The following is an 18,699-nucleotide window of genomic DNA, read 5'->3' on the forward strand; positions in this document are numbered from 1 at the left end:
ATGAAAACAAATCTATATATCTATATATTTATATATATCTATATATATATCTATATATATATATATATATATATATATATATATATATATATATATATATATATATATATATATATATATATATATATATAGATATATATAGATATATAGATATATATAATATATATATATATATAATCTAATCCTGACATGTTTTAATGCTTTGTAAAAGTATACCTAATGGGCCTGAGCATGCCATCAAAGAGACTGTAGGTCCGATAACCTCTTTTAACCATCAGATGGAGGCAGCAGTCAATCACACAAGATTTCAATAAAGGCCTAGTTTTTTTATCTTGCAGAGTCCAGGGAAATTTAATGGCTGGACAAAATGGCCTTAAGGTGTTGTGATTTGTGTAAAAGAGAGGTGTGAAAGTGATTAAAAATATATGTATTGTGTGTGTGTGTGTGGGTGTCTGAAATTCAGCAAAAGTCATATAGCCTCTGTTTATAAACTAATAGATGTAAATGTTAACTCCCATTATAAACACAAATATTTGATACACACACTCTGACATGGTATAATGCTTTTCAGTTGTATACCTAATAACACACACAGAAATTTGTCTCTGTTTTTTGAATGTTGAGGATATATTTTGTGTGAGATTCATGTAAGGTATTCTTTATATAAACTTTTATGAGGCCTAAGGGTAAAAAAGGTATTATTCTATTAATAATAATAAATCAAAATCAACGTTATAATTTATTGACCAGGTCAAGGCTGTAATAACCTCATACCAAGTAACTCTCTTTGCATCTCAATTTTTGAAAACATTGCATATTTTTTGTTTTACTAGCCAAAACAAATTGTTTAAAAATTCATTTTTAAATTAAATTTGAAAGAAATAGTTAATATTAAATCATTATTTATGATATATTATTATTTTATGTACTTTCAAAGTCTTCAACGTCTCAGAAAAATTGATTACAAATTAACATGCTTTTGTATTTATCTCTTGGAAAAGTAAAAGTTCATTTTCACCTCTTTCTGCTGCTGCGAAACATTTTTCTATCTGGTGATGCAAAAAGCAAACACAACATGACAACTAGAGGGTGCTCATACATCCTAGTTTAAGAGGGCATTTGAAATAAAAATAATGGACCAAGTACTAATCTTTGCACACTTACATCACAGGTGTTTAAGGTTTTACAGTCTTTCATTGATATTCAAGTATTGCAGTTAATTTTTTGACTATTAATGCACTACTAAAACAGGGGACATCCTGTTAAGGAGAACTACGTCTTTACTGAAAAAATTCACTATTCAAAGTTAAAGCTACCGACATCAACCAGAAAACTCCATAGACCTGTTGACAGAATTTACTTACTTTACACATAGCTGCCAAGCAGTATATGCAAATTACCTCATATATATGCTTTTCTTGGGAATAATTCTCCACTGGGTTTGGCAGGATATGTTGTACATATTCACATGCATATGCTGTTATTAGTGGTACATATTAGCAATGATTGCTGATAATTCTGTCAAAGAGTTTTAGAGGGTATCACCTAAACATAAAAATGATAACATTATAAAACAAGAACCTCATTAAGAGCCCTTTATTGTGTTCCTTTTTTGTATATTGATTTTATACAAAGTATCTGAAACTACTCACACTTTATGATTTTTATGACCTAACTTTTAAGCCCAGAAAACTCACCATCATACACTTACCAAACTATTATATTTTACACACAGCAGATTTCCTTTTATTCTGATAAAACTGCAGACTGAAAAAATAAACCAGATATAAAAAGGTTAAAACTACTGACCTTCTTATCAGCAGCAGAGGACAGTCTTTCTCTGGAAACAAGCATCCTCTTTTGAAAGCCAGGCAAGGCAGGGCCACAGAAAAGAAGAGTGCTTTGCAAAGGTGCCTAACAACACATAATCAGGACTATTCAAAGATACTAGAAGTAGAAAGAGAAACGATACACACAATTAAAATAGGTAATAAACGCAACAGTTGTAGTTGAAAAATATCAAAAGGAAAACAGTACCTTTCCATTATTTCATCATGTTCTGGTCATTGTCTTGTCTGCATGAGCAGAGGTCCATAGTCTGCATGAGTGAGGAGAAGACAAGGGGACACCTTCTGTAAGCCTGTACCAGAACTCAACACCCCTTAGAGTTGACCTTTCACAACAACGGCGTACAAATACTGCCAATAGCTTTGCTGGCTCCAGTTTCTAACTTAAGTGAGGCAAGGTGCCTCTCACCTTCCTTTGTGTGCTCAGGTGATTGCTCAAGGACTGTGGACAGCTGGGAATGAGACCTTTAAAGGAAGGATGAGTGCTCTCCTAGAGCCGGGAATAGACCGAGGGATAAGTAAAGTAAATGGAAATTCTAGTGCAAAGACAAGCGGGGGCAAACCTAATGAATTTAAACTTCCAGTTGAATTACTGGAGAACATGGTTTGTGGATATATGTTATGTGGCTTACACTAAGTTTATGCATAAATTGTTTGACAGGCCAAGAACATTGTGTTACTTTGTTTAAAAAAGTCTTGTATATTCATATATATATTTATATATTTTATTGGTATCTTGTAGGCTTATCACCTGTTGCTGCTATTGTTCTGCCAAGCTGCGTCACAAGCTGTCCCCAAGCTATCCTCTGAACCACCAAGCCTCCCAAAGGCAGCCAGCAGGAATTTCACAAGTTATCTTTGTACTCAAGGATAAAGAGAAGAAAACAATGCCATGTCAACAGGAGCTTGCCAAGGGCACTCTCTCCATAACAGAAGCCTGGTGTATAGGTCACACCTATATAAGATTTGTTTTAGTGCAACACTCTGCAACAGTAAATACAAAATGTTTTATTTTTTTAAATAATAAACTAATGCCACCTAAAAGTACAATAATTTGAAGTGCAACCACTGTGGTTGTTATGATTTTTCAGGCTTTCAAACACGTCCACCAACCTTTGTGTGAGACACATTAGTAGTTACACATATAGGAACGAGACGGGATCGTCAGCAAAACCTACTAAACTTTTCGTCACCCTGATAGGTATTTAATAGTGCTGTGATGGTGATAATGAATATTTAAAAAACAAAACAAAAAAGATATTCTACATTAAGTCTAAAATATTTTTACATCTTAGCGTCCTTCCTTTATTTACTTAGAAGTCAGGTTAAATTTACAGCAGCTTTATATTTTGGTTCTATTATGTAACGTTTGTTAATTGTGCAAAAGAAACAGTGCACCCCAACCACCACACATAAAATGAGAGATTCATGCAGATCAAGTGCTTAGTGTATAGTTCCTCTTGTTAAGCAATATTTGCTATATGCTGGGATGTAGTTGGAAAATGAAACAATGCATAGTGAGTAGGGTTACACTAAGGGTATAGACCTAATTGTGAACGGTGGTGAGTGATGATAAAGTGACTTCACAGCTGTGACCTTGGCCTTGTCTTGATTGTCTTTAGACAACAGCTGCAGCTCCCTCTTGAAATGTATTTCACACCCCATCACTTGATAGACTATTGTTGAACTTGAAATAATAAGATACTACAGTACCCTAAAACATGCCTACTTTATTTATTTGGTAATGCTGCTCAGGACCATGAGTTGTAACTTTTGTACTTTATATACTTTAATGATGCCCCCCACAGTGTGCAGTATAATCACAAACAGAGAATCTTTGAATAACTGAAGTAGATGACTGATAACATCAACTTAGTTTTTAAAGAATTACTTTAAATTGTTAATTATGTTCTAAAATGACTTTGTATAGTTTACAGGGACAGATGACGGTCGCCTGTCCCTGCTTCCCCACCTCCCGCCTTTCCCTTTTTTTAACTCGTGTCCAGTCTGGCCTATTAGTCTGTTGTTCACAAGGTGACAGCAACAAATAGCTCCACAGGCTCTACCCAATTTGGAGAATGAGTTTTGTGATGGACAACCTGGATGCCATTTCTATGATATTCATCCCCATATTTGGTTGACTTACAACCTTTATTAAAGGGAAGGCTGTCCAGTGTCAGCTACTGGACCCATCTTTTCACTGGACTGAGCTGACGGTCAAAGGTAAGAAAATGAAGGGTGCCACTAATGTAAGGTGTCCTATGCCCCGTTGACTGAAAATTTAAAGTATTGAATACCTTTTATTACTGAACTATATATAGTTTGTAAGAGGTTTGTCATGTTTTATGAGAAAACTGTTACTGTTTATTTGTCACACTTGATTGTCCAAAATAAATAATGGTGTATGACCTTTGGTATCCTTCTTTCTAATTACTATAAAAAGCACTTATCCCGATTTCCTGTGGAGTGAAAACCCCTCAGGTAACATTCCTAGCTATATTTTTTGAAAGTGTTTTACACAGTTTTACAGTGCAAATAAATTAATAAAAATGTTAAATAATTGATAAGTTATTAATGCATGTGTATATGTACTGTGCATTTATTCTGATCCTGCCATTATCGTTTTGCCAAAACAATGTTTTTTCTCATATATTACTTGAAAACTTGACACGCTTGAGCGTTGAAAGCACTGAAAGAGGTTTAATGCAAACCCTGTATATTCTTCTACATTCATAATAATACCTAGAAATACTAAACTTATCATGTGTGGTGTGGAAATTATTGGGTCATACATGGGTGCAGAGCTACTTACACACTGTACATTTTGTATTAAAGGCTAAAACATGGGTGACGCCGCCATGGCAGAGTTTGGGGCTGCAGCTTCTTTTCTGAGAAAGTCAGACAAGGAGCGTCTAGAAGCCCAAACTCGACCGTTCGACATGAAAAAAGAGTGCTTTGTTCCTGACCCTGAGGTTGAATATGTGAAAGCAACCATAAGTAGTCGGGATGGAGACAAAGTCACTGCTGAAACTGAATTTGGAAAGGTAAGTGTGATATTTCAGTTTAAATCAAATGTGAGCTAATGGAAATCCTGACAGCTGTGCACTTCTCTCTGCAGACCGTCACAGTGAAGGAGTGTGATGTACACCCTCAGAACCCGCCAAAGTTTGATAAAATTGAAGACATGGCGATGTTCACCTTCCTCCATGAGCCGGCTGTGTTGTTTAACCTCAAAGAGCGTTATGCAGCATGGATGATTTACGTATGTTACTTGATTTGTAAATTTTTCTGCTCTGAAAATATATTTAACATAGAAACCAAATATTTGTTGTCTCTCTCGACATGTCAGACCTACTCTGGACTGTTCTGTGTGACTGTCAACCCCTACAAGTGGCTGCCAGTCTACAACCAGGAGGTGGTTGTTGCCTATAGAGGAAAGAAGAGGAGTGAAGCTCCTCCTCATATCTTCTCTATTTCTGACAATGCCTACCAGTACATGCTGTCAGGTATAAATCTCCTTCATCATCCAAACCTTCTGTGTGATGTCATGCCATTCTTTCACTGATATTATGATCATCTCTTGCTAACAGACAGAGAAAATCAGTCTATCCTGATCACGTAAGTTACGCTGATAACAAAAATATTGTCAGAAGTTACAAGTCATAAACCCTGAATTCAAACTTTCTGTCCTCTGCTCAGTGGAGAATCCGGAGCTGGAAAGACTGTCAACACCAAGCGTGTCATTCAGTACTTTGCCAGTATTGCTGCTGTCCCAACTGGGAAGAAAGATCCAGCAGCTGAAAAGAAGGTTTGGATTACATCTGTATTACTTAATGTCAACAATAATGTTGGGCAGCTTCTCTACTACTGTTAATAAGCCTACGTGTAATATTTACTTGAAAAAAATCAGGGCACTCTGGAGGATCAAATCATCCAGGCTAACCCTGCTTTGGAAGCCTTTGGTAATGCCAAGACAATCAGGAATGACAACTCATCCAGATTTGTAGGTATCCACAGAACGACATTTACAAACATAGCCGACTGAATAATATATTTTAAGAATATTTAATGGAAGCTCATTTTGCTCTCAGGGTAAATTCATCAGAATTCATTTTGACAACAGAGGAAAACTGGCCTCTGCTGACATTGAGACTTGTAAGTAAAGCTCTTTTAAATGTGTGAAAGTAGCAAGTAAAAAGAGACACCAACAATGTTTTTTTCTGCGCAGGAACAGTATGGAATAACACATACAGCACCTTATTCCTTAAACAGATCTTCTGGAAAAATCTCGTGTGACCTACCAGCTGAAAGCTGAGCGAGATTATCACATTTTCTACCAGATCTTGTCTCAAGTAAAGCCTGAACTCCTAGGTATATTTTCATTGACAGAGACAATATTCCTAAATGTACAGGATATGATATATTTATACCTTTCATGTTATCTCTCCACTTAGAAATGCTTCTCATCACCAACAACCCGTATGATTATGCCTTCATCTCTCAAGGAGAGACAACAGTGGCCTCCATCAATGATTCTGAAGAGCTTATGGCCACTGATGTGAGCAGAATCTGAAATCACTATAGATAAACATCAGCCAGTCACAAAGTAAGAAAATTTAGTAAGATTTTTTTTTTTATCTCACTTAGGATGCCTTTGATGTGCTGGGCTTCACTCAAGAAGAGAAGAACAGTATCTACAAGCTGACTGGTGCCATCATGCACTATGGTAACATGAAGTTTAAACAGAAGCAGAGAGAAGAGCAGGCTGAGGCTGATGGCACTGAGGGTAAGTAAGCTTTGTTTTTCTGCCCGCATATTAGACAGGGCATGTGTGTGTGTTTTTGCATGTTTATACAAAGAAAAGACATTTGCACATTCTGAATGTCTTACCTCTTTGATAGTACATACTACTACTACTATCTTACTATTTTATTTATTCTTTTTAGCCTTAAAGTAAGTTTATTTCATATTTAGTTCTTTTTATTTCTTATCTTAGTCTTTAGGTTTAGTTGTGTACTCTACTTGTATAACGGGAACTCACAAAGTAAGAATTTCATTGCTCAGTGTAATGTTTGGTGTGCATATAACGTTGACAATAAACTTCTTGAATCTTGAGTAAAGTATGAATATGTAAATATTTTAATTCGTTTTTACTTTCTCAGATGCTGACAAAGTAGCTTATCTTATGGGCCTGAACTCTGCAGATCTCATCAAAGGTCTCTGCCACCCAAGAGTCAAAGTAGGGAACGAGTGGGTCACCAAGGGACAGAATGTTGCCCAGGTAAAAGCCTTTAAAGAAAACCCTGCCAGGTAGTTTGGTATAATGAAACTGTTAGGGTAAGTTTTAAATCATTACTTATTATTTTATGACATTATTTTAATTTTATATTTTAATTGTATTCTTTTATAGGTGTATTATGCTATTGGTGCACTGTCTAAGTCAGTGTATGAAAAGATGTTCCTGTGGATGGTGGTGAGAATCAACCAGTCCCTGGACACCAAGCAGCCTCGCCAGTACTTCATTGGTGTGCTGGACATTGCTGGCTTTGAGATCTTTGATGTGAGTTTTGAAGGAGCCAGAAAACCACTAGAATCAGATCCACAATTGCCCAATTAATATGGTCTCATGGTCTCTGCTAACTATTTACACTATTACAGTTCAACACCTTTGAGCAGCTCTGCATCAACTTCACCAATGAGAAACTGCAACAGTTTTTCAACCACCACATGTTTGTGCTGGAGCAGGAAGAGTACAAAAAAGAGGGCATTGAATGGGTTTTCATTGATTTCGGTATGGACCTGCAGGCCTGTATTGACCTAATTGAAAAGGTAAAGAATATTTTTTTGGAAACTACTATTCCCTCCTTTTGCTTGGCTTGCCAAATACTTCTTCATTGTACATTCCTTAGCCCATGGGAATCATGTCAATCCTTGAAGAGGAGTGCATGTTTCCCAAAGCCAGTGATGCCACCTTTAAAGCTAAGCTTTATGACAACCACCTGGGAAAGTCCAACAACTTTCAGAAGCCCAGAGTTGTCAAAGGAAAACCAGAGGCCCATTTCTCCCTGGTTCACTATGCTGGAACTGTTGATTATAATATCAACAACTGGCTGGTGAAGAACAAGGATCCTCTGAATGAGACTGTTGTGACACTGTACCAGAAGTCTAACCTCAAGCTTTTAGCCTTGCTTTTTGCTGGGTATGCTGGAGCTGATTCAGGTATGTTGACCATGTTGCAAAAATATATGTTACAAATGATCAAGTCTTGATACAAACAGCCTATTATATTCAGATAAACCTCCCTAATCTTCACAAAATGGCGTTTTTCTTTAGCTCAGGAATCTGGTGGGAAAGGTGGCAAAGAAAAAAAGAAGAAAGGTTCATCCTTCCAAACTGTATCAGCTTTGCATAGGGTAAGATATCTCACTTTTCAATTTCATCTCCAAAAAGAAGAAACAGGTTTAAGCTATACTAGAGCTGGGGTTAATAAACACACGCATGCAGGGTCTAGAGAAAAAGGTACGAGTGAAATAAGTTAAAGAAGTACTACGTTATTTCTTATACATTTTTTCATGGAATAAAAACTTGCAGGAGAACCTGAACAAGCTCATGACCAACTTGAGGTCCACTCACCCTCACTTTGTACGCTGCATCATCCCCAATGAGACCAAGACTCCTGGGGCCATGGAGAATCCTCTGGTGATGCACCAGCTGCGCTGTAACGGTGTGCTGGAAGGCATCAGAATCTGCAGAAAGGGCTTCCCCAACAGGATCCTTTATGGAGATTTCAAGCAGAGGTATGCGTAAGACCAACAAAACATTTAAGATTGTAAATATAAACAAATCATTGTCTTGATTGTCTTAACAGATACCGCATTCTGAACCCTAATGCCATTCCTGAGGGACAGTTTATTGACAACAAGAAGGCAGCTGAGAAACTGTTGGGCTCCTTGGATATAGATCACACCCAATACAAACTGGGACACACCAAGGTCAGTATTTTGTTTCAAAAAGATATGCACTTTGCAAATCAGAACCCACATTCCAATCGAATCTCTCCCTGTATCAAGGTGTTCTTTAAAGCTGGACTGTTGGGTCAGCTAGAAGAGATGCGAGATGACAGATTAGCACTAATCATCACTGGCATCCAAGCACGGTCACGTGGCCTTTTGGCAAGGATTGAATTCCAGAAGATTGTTGAGCGCAGGTAACTGCATAGATTACAATCAAACTCTGATAGCTAAGTTAGTTTTAGTCCTAGAACTCATTGCCACATTATATTTTTCTTGAGGAACCTAACAATCTGTGCAGCATCAGAAAATTACTTCCTCAGACTATGGTTTTGGATAGGAACATTACAACAAAAGGTTTTCTCATTCTTGAGTAACCAAATAAATCAAATTACAACCAGGAGGGTAGTATGCACTGTGTATGCACTATGTACTGTATAAGAATGTATAACTATATATATATATATATATATATATATATATATATATATATATATATATATATCCCACGAACACAAATATAATGTCATTCAAGTAAATATTGCACAAGTAACATTGGCAGTGTAACTTAAATTATACTTAGTAAAAAATGAATTCTTGAAATCAGATGAAAACAAACATTTTTCTACCAACAGTAGAACATTATTATCAAATGTTTATAATCTGATGTTCACAGAGATGCACTTCTGGTTATCCAGTGGAACATCCGTGCCTTCATGGGGGTCAAGAATTGGCCTTGGATGAAGATGTACTTCAAGATAAAACCTCTGCTGAAGTCAGCAGAAACTGAAAAGGAAATGGCCAACATGAAGGAAGAATTCCTGAAACTCAAAGAGGCTTATGCAAAATCTGAAGCTCGTAGAAAAGAACTAGAGGAGAAAATGGTCACTCTTCTGCAAGAGAAGAATGACCTGCAGCTCCAAGTGCAAGCTGTATGTTTCTTACACAATTACATTAATATCAACATTTACATTTGCCCTGAGCATGTCTGCATACATTTATGTGCTTCAATGACAGGAACAAGATAATCTCTGTGATGCTGAGGAAAGATGTGAGGGGCTGATCAAGAGCAAGATTCAGCTGGAGGCCAAAATCAAAGAGCAGACAGAAAGACTGGAGGATGAAGAGGAGATGAATGCTGAACTGACTGCTAAGAAGAGGAAGCTGGAGGATGAGTGCTCTGAGCTGAAGAAGGACATTGATGACTTAGAGTTAACTCTGGCTAAAGTGGAGAAAGAGAAGCATGCCACTGAGAACAAGGTATGACAAACACCTATAAGTGTTGCACAAACTCTGTTCAAACTTCAAATTGACACATTCTGTTCTGGTCATAGGTAAAGAACCTGACTGAGGAGATGGCTGCTTTGGATGAAATCATTGCCAAGTTGACCAAGGAAAAGAAAGCCTTACAGGAAGCTCATCAGCAAACACTGGATGACCTGCAGAGTGAAGAAGACAAAGTCAACACTCTGACCAAGGCCAAGGCTAAGCTGGAACAGCAAGTGGATGATGTAAGGCTTTGAAGAAATAAGTAGAATTGTGAAAGAATTGTGAACCCTAATGAGTTATTTATTGCTGCTCACAGCTTGAAGGGTCACTGGAGCAAGAAAAGAAAGTACGAATGGATCTTGAGAGAGCAAAGAGGAAGCTTGAAGGAGATCTTAAGTTAGCTCAAGAAAGTATCATGGATCTGGAAAATGACAAGCAGCAACTCGAAGAGAGGCTGAAAAAGTAATATGACAAGTACCTTTTTACAAGTACAAATATGTTTTAAACTAGCCAGCAGCTTGTATGATTAATGCTCTTTATCCACAGGAAAGATTTTGAAATCAGTCAACTGAATGGAAAGATAGAAGATGAACAGGCAATGAGCGCCCAGCTCCAGAAGAAACTGAAGGAGCTGCAGGTAATCTTACATAAGATGAAGAGGAACACAAACTTGTGTGGGGATGTGATATTCAGCTAACTTTGATTTTGGTCTAGGCCCGCATTGAGGAGCTGGAAGAAGAGCTTGAAGCAGAGAGAGCTGCCCGAGCCAAGGTGGAGAAGCAGAGAGCAGACCTGTCCAGAGAGCTGGAGGAGATCAGTGAGAGGCTGGAGGAGGCTGGAGGAGCCACAGCTGCCCAGATTGAGATGAACAAGAAGAGGGAGGCTGAGTTCCAGAAACTCCGCAGAGACCTTGAAGAGGCCACTCTGCAGCATGAAGCCACTGCTGCCACACTCAGGAAGAAACAAGCTGACAGTGTTGCTGACCTGGGAGAGCAGATAGACAATCTGCAGAGAGTCAAGCAGAAACTGGAGAAGGAGAAGAGTGAGCTCAGACTGGAGCTGGATGATGTGGTCTCCAACATGGAGCAGATTGTTAAGTCCAAGGTAACTTTTTCTACTGACAGGTTGATGAACATTTTACCTAATTATGGCAGTGTATATGTCATGCTATTCATGTGGTTTCCAGAACAACTTGGAGAAAATGTGCAGATCACTGGAAGACCAGATGAATGAATACAAAACAAAGTCAGAAGAGGGACAGCGTACCATCAATGACTTCACCATGCAGAAAGCAAAGCTTCAAACTGAGAATGGTATGCTTTTGACTTATTTCAGCATCATATTTCATTCATGAAAAAGTAATAAATTAACTAAACTTTTAAATCTAAATAAATTAGGTGAACTTGCAAGGCAGCTTGAAGAGAAGGACTCCCTGGTATCTCAACTCACCAGAGGAAAACAGTCCTACACTCAACAAATTGAAGACCTTAAAAGACAACTAGAGGAAGAAGTCAAGGTAACAAATGTGCTTCCTCCAGCATTCTGTACATTTGAAGGAAACCATAGAATATTTGACCCCTGTCAGTGGCTTGTTTGAGGTGGGAACATAGCAATCATCTTTGGGTGCAGACCAAAACACCTAAGTTGAGATGATTGTGGAAAGGTCCTATTTCCGGAGGAGTTTTTTTGAGGTGGGAACTTGTACCAACTTCAAATTAATCTGATGACCTACTGAATACTAGAAGATTCAACTAAACTTACTCTGGAAACATTAGGACATGTCTTAGAATTAGAGCAACATCAAAGCTGAATGTTTACTTTGAAAAGTGTACAACCACCAAGCCAGAGAAACATAGACTTTCTTGAGCTGACTACTGATAAGCCTGGCAAGAAGTGTTTAACAAACATGTAATTTTCTGTTAGGCCAAGAATGCATTAGCCCATGCAGTGCAGTCTGCTCGTCATGACTGTGACCTGCTCAGAGAGCAGTATGAGGAGGAGCAGGAGGCCAAGGGTGAACTGCAGCGCAGCATGTCCAAGGCCAACTCTGAGGTAGCTCAGTGGAGAACTAAGTACGAAACTGATGCTATCCAGAGGACTGAGGAACTGGAAGAGGCAAAGTGGGCAAAAAAACATTTTTAAGTAAAACATTTCAGAAATATTTAAATAAACTGAATTAAATTTCTTTTGCAATCCAGGAAGAAGCTGGCTCAGCGTCTGCAGGAGGCTGAGGAGGCTGTTGAAGCAGTAAATGCTAAATGTTCCTCTCTGGAGAAGACCAAACACAGACTGCAGAATGAGATTGAAGATCTCATGGTGGATGTAGAGAGGTCAAATGCTGCCGCTGCTGCTCTAGACAAGAAGCAAAGAAACTTTGATAAGGTAGAATGTGAAAAAATAAACAGCACCTTTTCTCTTTAAGATGAAGAATTAGAGTAAAATACTCTTAACCATACACATTTCAGGTCTTGTCAGAATGGAAGCAGAAATATGAGGAGTCTCAGACTGAGCTGGAGAGTGCTCAGAAAGAAGCTAGGTCTCTGAGCACTGAGCTCTTCAAACTGAAAAACTCCTATGAGGAATCGCTTGAACATCTGGAGACCATGAAGAGAGAGAATAAGAATCTGCAAGGTAAGGGTAACAACAATGTACACCACAACTGCAGCATCTGGAGGAATCACTAATGTTTAATAAAAATGTTACATTTTTCTTCTCAGAGGAAATTTCTGACCTCACTGAACAAATTGGTGAGAGTGGAAAGAATATTCATGAACTTGAGAAGATTCGAAAACAGTTGGAACAAGAGAAGTCTGAGATACAGACAGCTCTGGAGGAAGCAGAGGTAAGAAAGGAATCCTCAAAAGGTGACTGAACCTGAAAGGTTTTTCACTGGTAGTAGATTTACAGTATTTTAATGTTAATGTTTTAATTTATGACAGGCCTCTCTGGAGCATGAGGAAGGGAAGATTCTCCGTGTCCAGCTTGAGTTCAACCAAGTTAAGGCAGACATCGAGCGCAAGCTTACAGAGAAAGATGAAGAGATGGAGCAAGCAAAGAGAAACCAACAGCGGATTGTGGACACTCTTCAGAGCTCTCTTGAGGCTGAGACTCGCAGCAGGAATGAGGCCCTCCGCTTGAAGAAGAAGATGGAAGGAGACCTCAATGAGATGGAGATTCAGCTCAACCAGGCAAACAGACTGGCAGCTGAGGCCCAGAAACAGCTCAAGTCTGTTCATGCCCATCTGAAGGTCTGAAGGATCTGCAAAAATAATTACTTTTATGCTTGTTATGCTATAATACACACATTTACACACAGTTTATCAATTCCAAGGATGCGCAACTTCAACTGGACGACTCTATGAGAGCCAATGATGATATGAAGGAAAACATTGCTATTGTTGAGAGACGCAACAACCTGCTTCAGGCTGAACTGGAGGAGCTGAGGGCTGCTGTGGAGCAAACTGAGAGAAGCCGCAAACTTGCTGAGCAAGAGCTGCTGGATGTTAGTGAGAGGGTGCAGCTACTGCACTCACAGGTAAGAGATGTTCATCTAAATGCCATGTCAGAAGTTGCTTGTTTCAACACAGAAAAACTGATACTATTTACATAAAAACACAGAACACCAGCCTGATAAACCAGAAGAAGAAGCTGGAGGCCGATACATCCCAGCTTCAAACTGAAGTAGAGGATGCAGTGCAGGAATGCAGAAATGCTGAAGAGAAGGCCAAGAAGGCCATTACTGATGCTGCCATGATGGCAGAGGAGCTGAAGAAGGAGCAGGACACCAGTGCCCACCTGGAGCGTATGAAGAAGAACATGGAGCAAACCATCAAGGACCTGCAGCACCGTCTGGATGAAGCTGAACAGATCGCCATGAAGGGAGGCAAGAAGCAGGTGCAGAAGCTTGAGGCCAGGGTGAGTACAAGTTGTCTCTTTGACTCATGCAACCTGTTAAAAGATGAAATGCAGTATCTGCTCTATGTGAAATAGAGAGATGCTGGCTGAATTTTCTCTTTGAATCCTGCAGGTCCGGGAACTTGAAAATGAAGTGGAAAATGAACAGAGAAAGGCCAGCGATGCTGTAAAGGGAGTGAGAAAGTATGAAAGACGTATCAAGGAGCTCACTTACCAGGTAATGATTAATCAATTAATCTCTATATACTTAATATATATAAAATTTTAGACAAAATCTTTGTACCCTATTTCGTTGTACTATCCAGACTGAGGAAGACCGTAAAAATTTGGCACGTCTCCAAGATCTGGTGGACAAGCTGCAGCTGAAGGTCAAATCCTACAAGAAGTCTGCAGAGGAAGCTGTAAGTACTGTTAATTAATACAGCCCATATCTGACCACTAAAAATTAGCTTCATCTCAGCAAACAATGCGGTGTTTCTGTCCTTTAGGAGGAACAGGCAAACAGCAATCTTACCAAGTTCCGCAAGATTCAGCATGAGCTTGATGAAGCTGAGGAGAGAGCTGACATTGCTGAGTCTCAGGTCAACAAGCTGCGTGCCAAGAGCCGTGATGTGGGCTCAAAGGTTCGTATATTTATTCTTTTTTAAAAATGTGGTAGTCATAAATATGAGACCCCTGGAGCAGCCATGTTGACAGAAAGCCAAGACAAAAATAATCAAAATCATCTTGTGAGACTTTTTGTAATCTGTAAACCATTAAAACTGAAGCCTCACTGTCAAGCTGCGTGCCAAGAGCCGTGATGTGGGGTCAAAGGTTAGCCATCGTTTTTTATAGTTACAGCAAATCTTGCAGAAATGCTGCTCACACCTGGCTGATGTATTATGTTTAAACTGTATAAAATAATGTTGAAATTAGAAACTTTTACAATAAAATTTAGATATCCCTTTCATTATTTACTGATTTCCCCCCTTTATTTCAGAAAGGACATGATGAAGAGTGAAGCACATGGAATGAAATCGTGTTACTGAGGCAACTGATGTCATATACTCATGGTGTCTCCCTATGCATGTTGTTTTTTTCAGTAGAATAAAAATGAAATCTGCATTTCAAACTGACTGACTGTCTTTTGTAGCTTCACTACTTTTGAGCAGAAAATGGGATGACAGTAAAACTAAAGAGAACAGGCTTGATTTTTTAAACTGTAGTACACCTTATATAAAATACAATATGCCACACTAGTACATTACAGCACAAATTTCCATTTAATTTCACTAATCATTCCTAGACAAAAATGATATTTGTATGAGGAAATAATTATCATATTTATCCATTCTTATAGACACATTAAGTAGACTTATAATAAAGTCCATAATTTGACTGTGTTATGTGTTCCATGTACTGTACAAAGCTTTCTGTACAACATCTTTTCAAAAATCTCCCAGTAACTCACCTGGTTTGATGGAAGCTGGTTTATTCCTCTGATCCGTATTGCACCACAAAATAAGCCTGTGATTTTAAGGGAAAAAAAACATCATTGCACATTTGTTTCTACATAGCAAACCTGTATGAATATGAATCAAATAATGGCACCAATATAAAATACAAGATACAACAAATAATCAATGTAGTCACAAAAATTAACAACAAAATTAGTTGCCAACACATTTTAAATGTATATGTATAAATGACAATTAGTAACTGGTTATGTCATTGCACATATTTTTGAGAGTATGAGATGAATTATTATTTTTAATTAATGCTAACAGATGTTGCCAACTAATGATATTAAAGGTTAGCTTAGCAATAGCTAGGACAAGATAGAGCAAAACATTCGTAACATTATAGGTTTGTTGTAGAAGGACTAAGCCCTGCTACAACCGTCAGTTTTTTTACTTACTCAAAGTATGAAAGACGTATCAAGGAGCTCACTTACCAGGTAATGATTAATCAATTAATCTCTATATACTTATATATATAAAATTTTAGACAGATTCAGCATGAGCTTGATGAAGCTGAGGAGAGAGCTGACATTGACATTCTCTTTTTTTCAGAAAGGACTTGATGAAGAATGATGTCCTGTCAACACTGAAACATCAACATAAGAAAATGAGACACCTTTTGCTTCAGTCATGGTGCCTCCCTAAGAATTTTTTGTTCAGTAGACTAAAGTTAATGTGCATCTAAAGAAATTCTTGTGGACAAACTAGTAATTTATAATAAAGTGAATATTTAAAAAAAATAAATCAACAGTTTCATTTGTGTAATATACACAACTAAAATGTACGTTGGGGCCCTAATGGGTACTTTTTGGTTTTATTTTTTTGATTCTCAAAATATCAGTCAGTTTAAAGGCTAAATGTATGCAACCTGGCCAGGATTTTTTTGTAATTATTAAAAAAATCCTATACTATACACCTTGCACCTTTTTTTTGGGGGGGGAGGGGGGCAAGATGCAAGGTGTATAGTATAGGAGATTCACTTGCATACCTACACTAATACATATAGTGTATAATTTGGGCCCATTGACTCCCATTATAAAAACAAATCTTTGATATAATCTTATCTGACATGTTTTAATGCTTTGTCAAAGTATACCTAATAGACCTGAGCATATGCCATCAAAAAGATTGGTCCGATGACCTATTTTAACCACCAGATGGAGGCAGCATTCAATCACACAAGATTTCAATAAAGGCCTAGTTTTCTCATCTTGCAGAATCCAAGTAAATGAAATGGCTGGACAAAATGCCCTTAATGTGTAGTGATTAGTGTAAAAGTGGTTAAAAATATATGTATTGTGTGTGTGTGTCTGAAATTCAGCAAAAGTCAAATGGTCTTTGTTTATAAACTAATAGATGTAAATCTTAACTCCCATTATTAACACAAATATGTGATACACTTTAATTCTGACATGTTAAAATGCTTTTCAGTTGTATACCTAATAACAGAGACAGAAGTGTGTCTGTTTTTTGAAAGCTGAGGATATATTTAGTGTGTGTATGTGTGAGATTCATGTAAGGTATTCTGTATATAAACATTTTTATTGCACTTTTATGAGGCCTAAGGGTAAAAAGGTATTATTCTATTAATAATAATATATCAAAATCAACGTTATAATTTATTGACCAAGTCAAGGCTGTAATAACCTCATACCAAGTAACCCTCTTTGCATCTCAATTTTTGAAAAACATTGCATATTTTTTGTTTTGCTAGCAAAAAAAAATCATATGTTTTTATTGCAAAAAAAAAAAAATTATAAAAAAAGAAAATTATAGATAAGATTCATATTGCACTTTTATGAACGTCCTATAAATTTAAACAGGCTTTTTATTCAATATCCTTTTCAGAGTGATTGTAAGTCAATGAAATTGACATGCTTTTCTATTCATCTCTTAGAAAAGGAAAAATCCATTTTAACCGCCTGCTGCTGTGAACCATTTTTCTATGTGGTGATGCAAAAAGCAAACATAACATGACAACTAGAGGGTGCTCATACATCCTAGTTTAAGAGGGCATTTGAAATAAAAATATTGGACAAAGTACAACTAATCTTTGCACACTTGCACAGGTGTTTAAGGTTTTACAGTCTTTCATCATTATTTAAGTATTGCAGTTATTTTTTTGACTATTAATACACTATTAAAAACAGGGGACATCCTGCTAAGGAGTATTTTAAAGGGTTTTGGATGGTCTAAGCCTTTACTGAAAAAAATCACTATTCAAAGTTAAAGCTACCGACATCAACCAAAAAACTCCATAGACCTGTTGACAGAATGTACTTATTTTACGCATAGCTGCCCAGCAGTATATGCAAATTACCTCATATACCACATATATATATTTTCTTGGGAATAATTCTCCACTGGGTTTGGCAGGATATGTTGTACTTATTCACATGCATATGCTGTTATTAGTGGTACATATTAGCAATGATTGCTGATAATTCTGTCAAAGGGTTTTAGAGGGTATCACCTAAGAATAAAAAAAATATAACATTATAAAACACGAACTTCATTAAAAAACCCTTTTTTCTATTTCTTTCTATTGATTTTATATATTTGATTTTTTTATTCTGATGGAACTGCAGACTGAAAAATAAAACAGATATAGTTAGTAGTTAAAACTACTGACCTTCTTATCAGCAGCAGAGGACAGTCTTTCTCTGGAAACAAGCATCCTCTTTTGAAAGCCAGGCAAGGCAGGGCCACAGAAAAGAAGCATGCTTTGCAAACATAATCAGGACTATTCAAAGATACTAGAAGAGAAAGAGAAACGATACACACAATTAAAATAGGTAATAAAAGCAACAGTTGTAGTTGAAAAATGTCAAAAAGGAAAACAGTACCTTTCCATTATTTCATCATGTTCTGGTCATTGTCTTGTCTGCATGAGCAGAGGTCCATAGTCTGCATGAGTGAGGAGAAGACAAGGGGACACCTTCTGTAAGCCTGTACCAGAACTCAACATCCCTTAGAGTTGACCTTTCACAACAACAGAGTACAAATACTGCCAATAGCTTTGCTGGCTCCAGTTTCTAACTTAAGTGAGGCAAGGTGCCTCATACCTTCCTTTGTGTGCTCAGGTGATTGCTCAAGGACTGTGGACAGCTGGGAATGAGACCTTTAAAGGAAGGATGAGTGCTCTCCTAGAGCCGGGAA

At 37.5% G+C, this 18,699-nt stretch overlaps 1 protein-coding gene and 1 long non-coding RNA gene across 3 annotated transcripts in view; one reads left to right on the top strand and one right to left on the bottom strand.

The window, feature by feature from the left end:
• LOC114449360 (uncharacterized) overlaps positions 1-18,699 on the bottom strand; it is a 62,162-nt gene that overhangs the window by 28,599 nt on the left and 14,864 nt on the right. For both annotated transcript variants that reach the window (XR_003671986.1, XR_003671985.1), the window contains 6 exons: positions 18,387-18,447; positions 18,173-18,296; positions 15,492-15,547; positions 8,481-8,621; positions 2,038-2,098; positions 1,810-1,947 (listed from right to left, as the gene is read on the bottom strand). This is a non-coding gene — a long non-coding RNA (uncharacterized LOC114449360). The remainder of the gene's footprint in view (positions 1-1,809; positions 1,948-2,037; positions 2,099-8,480; positions 8,622-15,491; positions 15,548-18,172; positions 18,297-18,386; positions 18,448-18,699) is intronic.
• LOC114449354 (myosin-7-like) lies at positions 3,854-15,080 on the top strand. Its single transcript, XM_028426947.1, has 39 exons — positions 3,854-4,070; positions 4,291-4,328; positions 4,683-4,891; positions 4,966-5,109; positions 5,197-5,353; positions 5,438-5,465; positions 5,547-5,655; positions 5,758-5,850; positions 5,939-6,002; positions 6,120-6,218; positions 6,302-6,405; positions 6,495-6,633; positions 7,010-7,128; positions 7,258-7,407; positions 7,506-7,676; positions 7,757-8,066; positions 8,181-8,260; positions 8,439-8,644; positions 8,716-8,839; positions 8,918-9,054; positions 9,534-9,789; positions 9,875-10,117; positions 10,192-10,368; positions 10,443-10,588; positions 10,673-10,763; positions 10,841-11,230; positions 11,313-11,439; positions 11,524-11,642; positions 12,050-12,246; positions 12,325-12,508; positions 12,592-12,757; positions 12,844-12,968; positions 13,066-13,374; positions 13,458-13,661; positions 13,745-14,041; positions 14,154-14,258; positions 14,347-14,442; positions 14,530-14,664; positions 15,021-15,080. Exons 3-39 carry the CDS (start codon positions 4,691-4,693, stop codon positions 15,039-15,041), a joined length of 5,823 nt encoding a protein of 1,940 aa, XP_028282748.1. The 5' UTR covers positions 3,854-4,070; positions 4,291-4,328; positions 4,683-4,690; the 3' UTR covers positions 15,042-15,080.

Source organism: Parambassis ranga, chromosome 17, assembly GCF_900634625.1.
Source record: "Parambassis ranga chromosome 17, fParRan2.1, whole genome shotgun sequence".
NCBI classification, from domain to species: domain Eukaryota; kingdom Metazoa; phylum Chordata; class Actinopteri; family Ambassidae; genus Parambassis; species Parambassis ranga.